Here is a 14143-nt window from a genome sequence, read left to right on the forward strand (position 1 = left end):
CTGCAGCACATCCGTCAACTCAACCTGTGGATGTCTTTTCCCTGCACTGTGTTATTCATTATAAAATAAAAAAAGAGACTAGAGGCAAGGTCCTCAAGAGCAAGAACCAGTGCACAACAGAAAAACATTACTCACCTCCCAGCCTAGCGAATTATGACTTGTTGTTCAGCAAACAATGTAAAAGACTTTCAACAAATAGAAATTACCCAATATAGCTAATGTGCACACAGCCCCTTTGGTTGGGGTGAACCCTGAGTACTCTCTTAGGGAATAGATTATGAAAGGTCTTATTTCAGTAGTCGTCCTGGCACAGTAACAAGGCTGCTTGATTAAAAGATGCTTTTAATGTAGTGGGAGAAAAAAAAGCAAAACAAGCTGCCATGCTGTGTAGTCTATTAAAAGAAGACCTTGAAAGCAGCCAATTGATTTGCTTACATCAAATGGGACACATCCATTTTTCACAGACTTGTGAAACAAAATGGAAAGGTGGCACTGTACCACACTATCAGCAAAGTCTAGCTAATCTCCAAAATGGTTTTCACAAACTAAACTGACCCAGGGCATATTAAAGAAACCATAATACAATTGTTCACAGGATGACCTGAATAAAAATCACTTTGTATCACAGAAGCTGGCAAACATCTATGGACCCTTTAAGAGGTTTAATTCTGCCACCAGTGGAATCACATGTACATCTACGTAGTCCACAGTAAAATAGATCAACATATAGAACTGAGGCTGTCTGTGTGCTACTATGTTTTCTATCATTATATCAAAGATGCACATGGTTGCCTTTATTATTGGATGCCCTATGATTTGTGAGAATGCATGCTGATACAGAGCACAGTTCGGATTGGTAAGCGCTTATTACTGATCTGTTTATTACTTATGAGTAATGATGAAATGATAAAATAACAACATAATGCTATTGGTGTGTGACTTAGAGAGCTTTTCTTGGGTTATACCAGTGTGTAATAAATCTTTTTGCCCACTGGCAGGCCCTGGCTGTGTAAGGGGTTAAAGCGTTAATTGTTAAACATAAATGTAAACACTGATCAAAAGGCTTGGTGTATGGCTTTTATTATATGTATTTCACTAATATGTAATTACCCACATTTGTGCATTCATAGTATTTTTATTCTAAATTGTATCAAAATAAGCAAATCGAATTGTTGTGAAATCTAAGATTTCATGCTGCACTGAATCATTTCCTAAAGAATCACCTCCTGTTTTGCAAAACTGCTCTGGGTCCTGGTGTGTGTGAACAGTAAAGTTCTCCCAGTATGAGCTACGAACACGAACAAACATAGTAACACAAGCAACACTCCCATGTACTGTAACTTCAGGCCACCCCTATGTGTTGGTGTATCTGTTAACAAAGCAGTGGGCTTTTTGTAATAAATCTAGTCCCAGTGCTTCTGTCCACTTCTACAGCTAGCAGGGAAATGCCTTCACTCTCTGTGAGCAACCACATTTACTCAGGAATGAGGAGGGGGACCTTTCTTAAAACCTATTTCTTGTCAACAGACTCAGCTGAATATTTCATGAGAATAAGTGTGTGTGTGGTAGACAGCATGCGTGTGTGGAGAATTCAGTGCAAAAATGTGCATATGGTTTGCATGTTGATGTAAGGTACTCCCCGCCCTCACACATACACAGATGCATATATAGACTTCATCCACACACACATGTATCGCTGCTGTGTCCAACAAAACTCCATTTTCGCCATTTTTCATTTTTTGATATAATTTGAAAATGCCTGTTGTTCTTTACATTTTATGTAAATTTCATGGTAAATCGACCAAAAAAGCCCAGAATGACTGAAAAAAGTCTGGTTCCATTGTTTTACATTTAAAGTAAAGTAAGTTTTTTTTCCTTGTCCAATTTGACATTCAAATTTGTAAAGCACATTAAAAATATTCAAACAATACCATCCTGTATTATAATAAACACAGACCACACATCCATAGTACATGTCATGGCTTGGAATTTACACACAGAAAAATGTCAATCTGAATTTTTATGATAAACACACTAATGCTAATCGTTTGTTACCTCAGCTATGTCGTTAGCTTATTTCACTTTGTACCCTTTCTTGCTCAACAGCGAACTTGTGCTGATACACAACCTGATAATTTCTCTAATTCATGAAGAATGTTTTTTATTCCATGAAATTTGTGAGTGGTGTGTAAAATCTGGCTTAGGCTTGAGCCTATCTGTGCAGCACCATGCTTCTGGTTTGGTGTGTGTGGGCCGTTAGCCACCTGCAGTAGTCTATGTCTCTACTCAAAAATGTTTTCTAGGTTTCTACACTGTCCTCTGGTGGGGTCAAATGTTCAGATATGTCATGAGCTGGTACTAATGTGTGTTTATGTATTCTTTTAGCCCACACAGTGTGAACTTTGGGTATTTGAGAGAAAAAAAAGCTAATAAAATCGGCCATTGGACAGTTTGGCTGTAAAAATTAGGTGCTGTCCATAAAAATTAAATCAGTCATTCTGTCACACATAAATCAAAGAAGTGCAGTGAACACAGGATAGCACTTCTACACCCCCAAGCACACATACACACACTGCAAGGAGAAAACACGACTTTGACCTTGTCCAAAACCACAGATCTATATTTATGTATGTAAGCTCACTTGCTTGCATCTTTAAATAGGCATATCTTTTCAATAAAAACCTCATCCTACCAATCTGACATTGAACATAAGGGTAAAAAAAATAATCACGCTTTACTTTTTGAAGACTTGCTGGGTGTCAGAGCAAATGCTGCTGTCAGTGTCCCCCACCCTGACTAAGCTTGTTCTCTCTTTAGCCCTTCAATGAAAATGCATCCTAAGTAGCCTCTCTCTCCCACTAAAGCACGCTTTTTCCATCATTTGGCATGCAGCAGAGAGGAGGGGGGTCGTTGAGGAGAAGGTTCTCGCTCAAAAACAGACTTAATCATGGTGAAGGCACTTCAGCAGTGATGAAAAGAACATAAATAAGCAATCTTGCTGAGGCTCGAAACTCTTAGTTCTTGCGGGGGACGCCTGAAATGAGGAATACAAACCGGCAGGTGGAGGGCAGAGATCACATGTGAGGAACTCAGCTAATCCAGACAAACCACAGAAATGCAAAAATATGGCCTATTAATGATTTCATCCAGCCTGCAGAAATCAGAAGGCAAAAAAATAAAAAAATAAAATACATATTTTTTTTAATGAAACCAGGTAAGAGGGGAAGATGAAAAGGAAAGGAGAGGCTTTAGAAGAGTCCGGAAAAGTGTGGCAGCAGGCTTAAGTGGAGGGGGTGGGGGGGTGGGGAGGGGGGGTGTTTGAAGTAGCAGAGCGGTGTGCTGCCCATGAATTTTTAATGGATGCTTTTTACTGTCTGAGTGTCTTTGGCAGGAATGAGTGTGATTTGTCATCATTTCAGGGGCTGTATGCAGCCTTACTGCCAGTGTATGGGTGTGTATATGTGTTTGTGTGAGTGCTAGTGTGTTTGGTGTGTGTGCGCAACTGTGTGTTGAGAGAGAGAGAGAGAAAGACACTGTGTGTGCACATATCTGTGTATATTTGTCAACGTGTGTATGTGTGTGTGTGTGTGTGTGTGTTTATCGGGGGTCTCTGTGGGACAGTGGTAGGCAGCTGCAGGTCGTCTACCCTGTGCTCTGCATCCTTTCTCTAAAATAAAGCCTCTCTTAGTCTGGCAGCTGAGGCTACACCGAGGAAAACTGCACGCACACACACACACACACACAGTTTTGTTTTTATATCTTGTCAGGATGTGGGCTCATATATATGTGCCACATGTACTAGACATATGTCAGTACCTCTATGTAATAATGATACAGTACTGTAAGTCAGAGACCAAGCTTCATATTTTTACTATCCATTCAAAACAGCCATTAAGTAAAACTGATTCATTTTTCAGGAGATGTTTCTGAGTAGGTTAGACATAAGATAATTTACTTGAATAAGGCAGGAAAAAAGTCAAAGTAAAAAAGTTTAAAAAGTTTCCAAAATGACACTAACAGCCTGTCTGAAAAACACTACTTAAATCATCTTTGCAAGATGGAGAAAATGAAGCTCCACTTGTCCACGTGTTTCTGTCCATGCTCCTTCCGCTGTGAGAAACTCAACACTATGACTATGAAAGGATGCGTGTCAAGAAGCCTTTACTGTTAGACTGCTTCAAGGTTTTATGGACTCACGAGTCTAAATTTGTAACTGGGATTACTTGGTGGTAAGAAGCAGGAAATGCAACCAACTTTTATGACTGAACTTTGCAGGTGTGGAAAAATATCCCTGCAGATTTCTTTAAAAAAGTGAAAGTTGTTACTGTTTTATTAGTAACAGTAGAGAATGACGTAAGGAAAAAGAATGACAGCAGAAAACATAAAGGCGCGCACAGGTTATACAGACTGCATGAATGTATCTCTACTCTCTTCGGTAAAACAAAAAATACCCAAACACAGACGTATCTCTGGATAAGCTCTGTCTCATCTGAGGTGGGTATATGCTGCATACCTGCATATACGCAACACTACACTAGAGCCCTAAACCTACCCCTAAGCTTAACCTTAGTTAACCAAAAGTAGCCTTAGCTCTTTACATTTTAAATGAAACAGGCAGCTTTTGTCAAAAAGGACTATACAATGTCATTATGCCCTGAAAATGTATAAAACAAACATTCAAAAGAGAGCTGCAGATAACGAACTACACTGTTTACTCATCAGATTAGTATATATTCTGATCACTTGTCTACTATGTCATACTAACAGTTCTGTAGGCATTATACAGATTGCTGCAGTCAGATTCAGCAGATTAAAATGACTACCCAGAGACTTGTGTAGATGAACAGAAGAGGTTGAAGCAAACAACAGAACGCTGAATAACATGAGGAACAAAATGACATTAATGCTTAATCAACTGAAGGTATGACTAGAAGCATATTCCTTAAATCCACACATCACAGCGAGTGCCATCAGCGCAGCAGGAGCTCAGACATGATGGCTTCTTAAAAGTGGAATAAATTCATGGAAATTTTGGGTGGTCTGAGATACCATTAAAGAAAGATTTCTGTTTTTTTCCTCTTATGCCAGACCCTGTGGTCCATCATCTCCTTAATGGAAGCCTCAGTGCCTCTAGTCAGTGGTGTGTCCTTGCCTGGGGTGACTGTTAGCATTTGATCTGGGCGACGGTCCACTGGGTGGTCATGGGGCATATGTGTGGTTTTTAAGGCGTGTATATGAATGTATGTCTCTGTGAGTCTGTGTGTCTGTCTGTGTAAGATTCCAGCTCTCTCAGGCCTGCGGCTGTAGGCCAGCTGCACCACAGTGGACATCATTCCTCAGGCTCTGACATGATGGCTGGTGCTCAGACAGGAGAGAGAGACTGAGGCTACTTTGGCCTTTCACAGGCCAAGATGATGGGTGAGAGAGACAGAGAGAAGCAGAAGAACGCACCTGCGAGATGTCCATCACCGAGTCACAGCTCAGGGGTCGTGCCGAGGTCAAGTCGTTGAATCCCAGCAATGTCGAGATAATTCCGTTCTGATCGATGCGGCGGATCATGGTGCCGTCTACAAAGAAGATCATGCCATACTTGTCCACTGTGATGCCTGCAGTGAAAAACAAAATGAAAGGAAAAAACAAGCCTCAAACACTGTTTACAAAATGACAGTTTCAGTTCTAAAACCTGACTGGCTGAGCCACGTTCGAAGCTGCTGTAAAATACTGAATATACACACATTTGACCACATACAACTGACCTAGAAATGCTCTGCCCACAAATGCATTTTTTTGCAGACACTGTTGGACAAGCTTTTTAAAACAGGTAAAAATCTTAAAATTTAGGCTGGAATTCACAATCACTGCAAAATGTTAACCTTCAAGCCACAAAGCTGTACTATGCTTTTGTTGCTAACTGAAACTAGATAGACTGGAAACAATAATGGACTGGCCAGCATATTAACATTAGCTTAATTACATGAGAAGAACGCCTGATCTATCTGAAAATGATACAAAATGTAATATATAATTTGAAATTAATAATGCACTGCTAAGTTCAGGGTTTTGTCAAATCTGAGCAGTGTGCTACAATTTCTCATTGGATTTATTGTTCAGTGAAGCAATGGTAATGTCACTGTCGGATCAAAACCCCTTCTATCTCCAAAAAAGTAACTTCACAGAAGCTACAAAAACAAAGACTATAGTACTACAGCATTAGCACTAAGGAAAAAGTTCAGAGAAGGGCAAAACTGCTTTGCAATTAAAAGCTAATTATGCTGTTTGGATGCAATTTTAAATCAATCCTGTGCGATCGATAATTAAATGAAGAGGCAGCAACACAAAGAACAACAACTTCAACTTGAGCTTGCAAATCCAATAAACGTTACATTGATTCACTGTACATATTAAGCAGCGAGCTTTAGTAACTGACATAGGTGGAGGAAATGAACGCATATCGCGTAGTGTTGACATGCTCAGTAGCAACCCCCAAGACAAATAAAATATCCATGTGAATTCATTATTTATGTCCTTTGAACAATAGAGAGCATGCAGAGTGAGCGAGCAAGCGAGAGAGAGGGAGAGAGAGAGAGCAATGAGGTATGGCTGCAGAGCTATAAGAAAGCATGTGATCGGGTGAGTAATGTGTCATATAACAGTCAGAAAAAGGCTTGGCCCAGCTACAACACGCTGAGTCTGTAATCAATGGCTTTTGTTGTGAATGTTCTTTTCCTTTATGAGCACTGAACAACACACTGCTCGAGCACCATCCATCTGAAAGCTGTGGAGAGAAAATACCATTATGCCTGTATTTCTGGAAATGGAGGCAAGCATTGATCTGGCCTGCAAAGCTCAGGCTCTTTCACCAAGCCTGCAGTACCCCCCCTCCTCCCCAATCCGTCCCAATGCACTCCTCAAACTCCAGTGAAGGACTCAAAGCACTAAATATCTTCCTTTCAGCTGAGGGCTAGCCTCCACCTCCAACCTCCCGGCCACGATGGATGAGAGCTGTATAATTTGGCTTCATGCTGCAGCTTTTTACTATCAATTTCAAGCTGAAAGCTGAAAAGATGATTTCGTGTAGTCGTGATGGCTGAGCTGCATCTAATCTGATGTGCAACTATGAAATCACAAATCTGAGAGCATCTGAGGTAAACACAGTGTCATACAGCATGTCAAACAGTTTTGGGTCGTAAATAATATGCAATAGATTTCAAACAATATGCATACACTACTACATAACTATTATAAATTATTCATAAAAGTTTAAATATTTTTATTTAGTCTGCAGCAGAAGAAGTGGTCTTTGAATACAGACTGCATGATATGAAAATAATATTGTTTTGCGGCATATTACAGATGTCAGCTTCAATAGCACTCATATTCATTACAGGTTGAAGACAAAAAAGATACCTTTTAACTCAATTTTAGCTTGAAGTGAATTTTTACAATAGAATATGAAATAATATAATATTAATATGACAGTTACAACTAAATATGAGATTAATAACAAAGCACTTAAAAGCTGAACCATTTTGAGAGTTATCAGGATATAAGACTTTCTGAGATTTATAAAAACTGAATTTGAGATTGAAATTCACAACATTTTTAAAGCCAATTTACAGAATTTCACATTATTAAGGTATTTCACTTCCATGAACCTGAATCTTTACTCTGACCACATGAAAATTTAGACACTAGAGGCAGTAAGAAAGTGCATTGAGGTAACACTGATGATTCAAAATACATGAAATGCACTGACTTCCTGTAATGGTTTGAACCTTTCTAGGCACGAGCTTTGTATTCAACAGGCTACAACCCCATTCTGATTCACCTTACTTCAGTATTCATTGCTCCTGAAGAACTGTATTAACTGGACCAGGTCTATTACATTAGGGCTGGAACTAAACTGTGGGGGAATCAAGATGACCCCTAGTCTCCCATACACTTCCCATCTCATTCTGAGAATGATACATAAAGGCTATCCTCCTTATCCACAACTTGTAGACCATTAAAATGCAGAATGAGCACAAAAAGAAAAGGCAATTTTGCTGTTAAACCTGTCTCAGAACTTCTCCTATCTAGAAAAAGCCTCGCAGCTGAGAGAAAGAAAGCCGCAAAAGTTATAGCACCCACACAGGCCATCTACAAAAGTGCTGTGAGCAACATTACCTTACATTACAAACATAAAATTCTTTGCAAGCTCTCCAGGCAATTTTAGACCACTGCTCATAGTTGTAGCCCATAGTAGCTAGAGTACTCTGTTGCTAAAGAAATTGTAATCATTTATTCTAAATGCGTTCATCTAATGTGGCTAACAAAAAGTGAGCATCTTCAAACTGGCTATTTTTCAATTTGTCATTAGCCACATTACCATTGCTCATTTACCTCTTTATATATTTCAGATCTAAGCTGTTCAAGGTCTTACCTCTAGGATTGGTGAGAGTGGCCTCCACCGCCTTTCCTCCGTCCCCACAGCGGGTCTCGTCGTAGGGCAGACACTGGTCTCCTGTCCCAGCTACCAGCTCCAGGTTCTTCGCCACATCCTTCACTGTGTTCAGGGACTTCACCTTGAACACTTTCCTGCTGCTGGTGTCTGACAGGTACAGAGCGCCAGACACTGGACTAGTGGCCAGGTAGTACTTGTGGGCAGGACTGTTACTACAAAACAGAAAAATAATCTTAGTAAAGGTGAAACATCTCCAGTTGCACACCGAGCATTCTTTGTATTGCTTATTATTTGTGTATGACCTGTTTTTGCCTGTTCCTGACCTGCATTTTTGCCTTTGCCTTTTCCTGACCTGTATTTTTGCCTTTGCCCTTTTGCTCTGTCATTGTTGTTTTGCCTTTCCGTATTTAACCCTGGACTGTGTTTTTGGACCTCTCTTTATGATTCTCCCGTTCAAAAAAATTGCCTAACACGGCTGTATTAGACACGAAAACATAAATATCCGGACTTGGTATCAGCAGATATTCAATATTATATTACTTAGTTTATAAATTTGATAAGGAAATGTCTAAATCTTAGTATACATGTTTGGATTTGTGTGATGCAAAACAGGCGGGTTTGAGAAAATCCATGACATTTGTAGCAGTTATGAAAATCTGCCTAATGTCATCTTACAGAGTGATCTCTGCTGCAGGCACATTCACAACTGGCAGATGGGTGCATGTTCACAGTATGCATAAAACCAATGTTGTCACTCACAAAACACACCATACTTGTCGACACCAACATCTAAAACCACTGTCCCAGCTGCCGCACACATGTGCGTAATCCAGAATTCAACACGTGCACCTCTGCCAAACTATCAGACGCACACAGGTCCTGCAGTGGGCAAAACCCCAGGCGTCTAATGTGCTGTCAGTGTGGGTTCAGGTAGGTGTTCTGCCGATGTCCCCGGGGAGATAGAGATATATGTAGTCTGAGGATGGTATCTCAAAACATTATGCATTCTCAAGAAGAAACGGCATACCGCTTAGCAAATAGCCCATTATACAGCCGAGTCAGGCTGACACAGTCATCCCTCACATCCACACGGGGGGCACGGCAACATCAAGGCCTGACAAAATAGCTCCAATCAAAGCTGGAGTGAGAGAGCCAGCTACCTGCTGCAACACAAGCTCCAATCTAGAGCCTGCTTGCTGTTCTTCCCCTCTGCAAGCTAATCAAATAAAGCAGGCGAGGCACCTGCACTGCAATTTAAAGTTTCTGGAAATCACAAGTTGGATAATTGCGACGTGCTGCCGGGCACTTCAATAGACACGGACTTTGTTACTTGTTACTGTTGGCCCACACGCCTACTCCTAAGCTCAGACTGATTCCGTCCCTTTTTTCTTTAATTGTTTTTTAAGAAAGTTGGTTCAACTTAAAACAACAAAAAAAAACCACTTTTTTTAGTTCTCCAACAAGGGCAGAGGCAGGAGAGTTTGTGGTTTTGTTTATCTTAAAACCTGCATTAGCTCTGTCCAAGCACAAGCAATAATAACTGAGAAATGAGGTACATGATGATGTCTGAATCTTAATCTCTTCCAGTAGTGAAAGAGAAAGCACACTTTAGGAAATGCGTGTATGTGTGAAAAATCCTCTCCATCCTCCTGTGGTGGGTCTTCTCATTGGCGCTTATCTTTATGTGAGCAGAGTGAGAAAGGTCAGGGTAAGAGAGATGCTTGGAGAGAGAGATAGAAGCAAAAAAGGTCACGAATCAGCATGAAGAGTAAAAAATTGCTCTTTTCCAGTGTCCAGTGAAGCAGAAGGCAGCACTGTAAAGACCCTTTACCCTTAGAAGCTGCAGTTCTCACTAGTGATAACAAAAGTAATTTTCTATAAATTATTTCTCGTTTATTTCAAAAAGCAAAGAGATTCTGCAGGAACTTTCAATGGATCCCAAATCTATTATGATCAGAATTTGCAAAGTTATTGTTGTGCATACAATCTTACTTTGCTGAAAACATCGAAAACATTTACATTTTTTGTAATATATACATACATAATATATATTAATATAATTATAAGTATAATTATACTGTGATAACATTTTTTTTTTTTGTCACGTTATCTGCTTTTAGATTTGATGATCATTTTTGATGGGTGCATTCATCTGTATCTGATTCTAATCATTTTATGCACTTTACTGACACCAAATTAGTTTTTTATATTATTGAAAACATTGATTTCCACATTTTTGAAACAGTAGTGTAAATGTTTATTAATTATCACCTTGTATTACATAACACAGAACATAAACCTATGCGCGTCAACTGACTTGTAGATCAAATATAGAGGATTATCCAAACACAGTGGGACCTCACACAAAGCCACTAACTCACTCAGCTCACATTTTTACACAGCTAGCAGTCAGGGTCAGGGTCAGGGTCAGGGTGAGAGAGATGCTTAGAGATAGAGGCCAAAAAAAGGTTGCGAATAAGCATGAAGCCTACTCTGTCCTGATAAAGCAGAGGGCAGCACCCTAAAGACGGCTTCAAGTCACAGGGCTTCAGTTCAGGGCTTCTCCTGCCACAGTCCATCATCATTAACGCCCGGGCCATCTCCAAACCCGTTTCTAACATGCCTCACACCTCACCCTGAAAGGCCCTGAAAGGGCGAGAACAGCCGTGCCAAAGCACAGGCCCTCATGGAAGTTCAGGGGAAAACTGGAGAACCCGTTTTTGCTGCTGCCAGCTCCGATCCGTTATGCAGGATGACAACTGACCTTCTGCTGAATGCTTGGAAACAGGCTGCGGCGGCCATCCTGGGGGCAGAACGTCGCCTCGGCAGGCCACTGACCCGTTGACTGATGACCGGCGTGCGAAGCGAAGGCAAAGCGGGATTTGTCTCCAAACGTTTTTGTTCCCTGGCTTGGGACTATGGGGGAAGCGTGGCGTGGCAGGACACGAGCTACTTTCTTTCTGTTGTCTCCCTGCACGCTCCAGCGGTACATCATCAGTAAAGCGCTGTGCGTGGTGCCGTGCTGGTTTCCCATCATACTCTCTGGTGTGAGGAGTACATCCTGACCTTCATGGACTGTGTCTATATTCTTTCACTATAGACGGTTCGGGGGAGATAATTGGATTTCGCAGTGGGTCATTGTGACGAGGGAGGGTGCGGCTTGGACGGGGGGACAGGGGTTGGGGGGCTGCTTTAGTGGGGGTCAGTGCACATGGCAATGGGATCTCATACACACACTCCAATTCACGTACACTTTCACACTACAGTCCAACCAATACAAACAATTTTTGTCACAATACCAATACAGCTAATATCGGCCAATGTAGTTTCAGAAAGACTAACAGCTTCACTTGAACAATGCACTACACTGACTGATAAGACTGTTAAGCGTCAAATATGAACTCTCTATAGTAGTTCTCTACTTAAAATACAGAAACTAAAAGAGTCTTAACTTAAAAACACAGTACAAGCCTCTTCTAAACCTTACAACAGAAAAATAACACAAGCTTTCACAATGTTTTACTCTAAACAAACATTTAGGGACAACAGGTTTTATATTAAATTTACATTCAATTTGGAACAAGCTGTTCTTTCTTATTTCATTCAACATTTAAATGAACATGAATGTAACATTCCTAACATTTTATTCAAACCTGTTATTTGTTGGCCATTTAACGTTTACAACTGGTTTGGTTTAAATTAAAAGTTTTAATTATTACTGTTTGGTCCCTCATTCTTTACAATTAAAAAAACAACAACTTTTAAAATCTGTGCCAAACAACCTCGTAACATGTACCAGCCAATCCTGTGTTGGGGCTGGTTAGCACAAGTACACAACATGAATTAAACCATGACTTCACTAATTCCATGAAATATTGCCTGGTATGCCAGGGATATATGGTACACAGTGAAAACTGTGCCAACTAACCCTGCTGTGGCTTTTCTTGTACAAAATTTACAGAGATTGCTTCATTGGCTGATGCTATGGAGCCGATTTTAATGGCTGAACAATACATCAGCCAGGCCCCAATTCACATACAGCTTACATATATGTATATGTATATCTCATACAACAGCAGTGGGACTGTGCCCACTGACCATTCTTTCTAAAAGCTTCTGCCTGCCTTACTTTAGACCAGGGTTAACATATGCCACTGTGTGCACACATCTACAGCAATGTTTAGCCTTATACTGCAGTACTGCTGCGATGACCACATTAAGACAAGATGAAATGTGTCACACTTCTCTGTGTCCCGTTTATAACTGAAACGTTTACTGTGACCCACCAATGCAGAGACCATTGAATATCTCTTCATGGTAGACAGGCTTTGTGTGAAGACTGCAAGCAGCTGGTATTTCCCAGCCTACCCTGCCCAGTCGTGTCCCGTCAGTCAAAGCCCAGTGCCACTCTGCTGACTGCCAAGCCAGATAGCAGAACACCATGACATGCACTCCACCACTAGAAGTAACATTCCAGAACCCACACCCCTGCAATGTTTTTAATTTTTAACCCTTTAATCCATGCAAAGAGCATCTATTTCATCCTTTGAATCTATCTTCTCAATTAATAACATGATGTGGGATTTATTTTGATATGTAAACAAACATTTTGTTAACTAACAAAGAAACAATTGTCATTTTGTCCAGACTACCTTTCTAAGCAAACACATGAAAATGAATATACTTCCCACTTTAGTTAACTTTTATCATTACTCTGATGAAACACAAGCACTCAGCAGTTCTATTCTGAATGTGCTCACGTTTATTTTACACAGTGATAGAAAACACTGTAACACACAGAAAGCTCCAGTTCCACATGTTGAAGCTGAATGCACTTTCACTCAACAGTCATATTAATAACTGCTGTTTTATTCAATTTATACAAAACTTAGTAAATTGTGATACTTTATGACATTATATACTATACTTTAAGCCAATCACCAGAAGGCATTTAGAGAAATTTCAAGGTTTGTGGGCATAAGTTATTAAATGATGAATAGTATTCTTTAATTATCTACAGCTTTCTTAGTCATTATGGAATCATCTACAGCTTTGTTCATTGTTCATCATGGATATATCTAAAATTTCTTATTTTTTTCCTACAAATTAAAAACCTATAGTTGTGGAGCAGTAGCATCATAATAGAATCATTTACACATATTCCAGTAATAAAACTGGTTGTATATTAATGAAAGCAGTGATTCCATACTTTTGAATGGTAGAGTACATTTTACCAGGCCCATGTAAAAGCCATAAGCAGAGTCTCTGAATGCATCGCTGGCAAGATGTTGATAGGGTTAAGCTTAGGCTTTTGATTTGCCGTTCTGAGCATTTCTGATGACAAACTGCAACTCATGACATCAAATGCTGTTAATGAACTAAATGTTCAGAAGCTGCTAAAAGCACATGAGTGTGTAATTTGTCTCTGACTGAAATGTCAAGCTGCGCTGTACGTGAGGCAGTCAGCTTTTTCCCCCCAACTCCAGGGGAGGAGAAGGTGATTACGGTCTTTAGGGGAGCCGCGTCCCCTGAGGGTCAGAAATATTTAAAGCGCTGAAACGGAGCTTATGTTAAGACCATGACTGCTGTTCCGTCTACCTGTCTGACATTTCAAATAATGGGCCTGGCACTCGCGCTCTCTTCTATACACCAGCGCCGCTTATTCCGCAAATGTTTGCCTTAGAGTGTGACCATAACCCG

General features: G+C 40.3%; 1 protein-coding gene across 1 annotated transcript in view; it reads right to left on the reverse strand.

The window, feature by feature from the left end:
- tenm4 (teneurin transmembrane protein 4) overlaps positions 1-14143 on the reverse strand; it is a 239930-nt gene that overhangs the window by 33420 nt on the left and 192367 nt on the right. The window contains exons 23-24 of the mRNA XM_036563237.1: positions 8423-8655; positions 5452-5606 (exon numbers count right to left, since the gene is read on the reverse strand). Coding sequence (XP_036419130.1) covers positions 5452-5606; positions 8423-8655 — 388 coding nt within the window. The remainder of the gene's footprint in view (positions 1-5451; positions 5607-8422; positions 8656-14143) is intronic.

The sequence above is a fragment of the Colossoma macropomum genome, unplaced genomic scaffold, assembly GCF_904425465.1.
Source record: "Colossoma macropomum unplaced genomic scaffold, Colossoma_macropomum, whole genome shotgun sequence".
Lineage (NCBI taxonomy): Eukaryota > Metazoa > Chordata > Actinopteri > Characiformes > Serrasalmidae > Colossoma > Colossoma macropomum.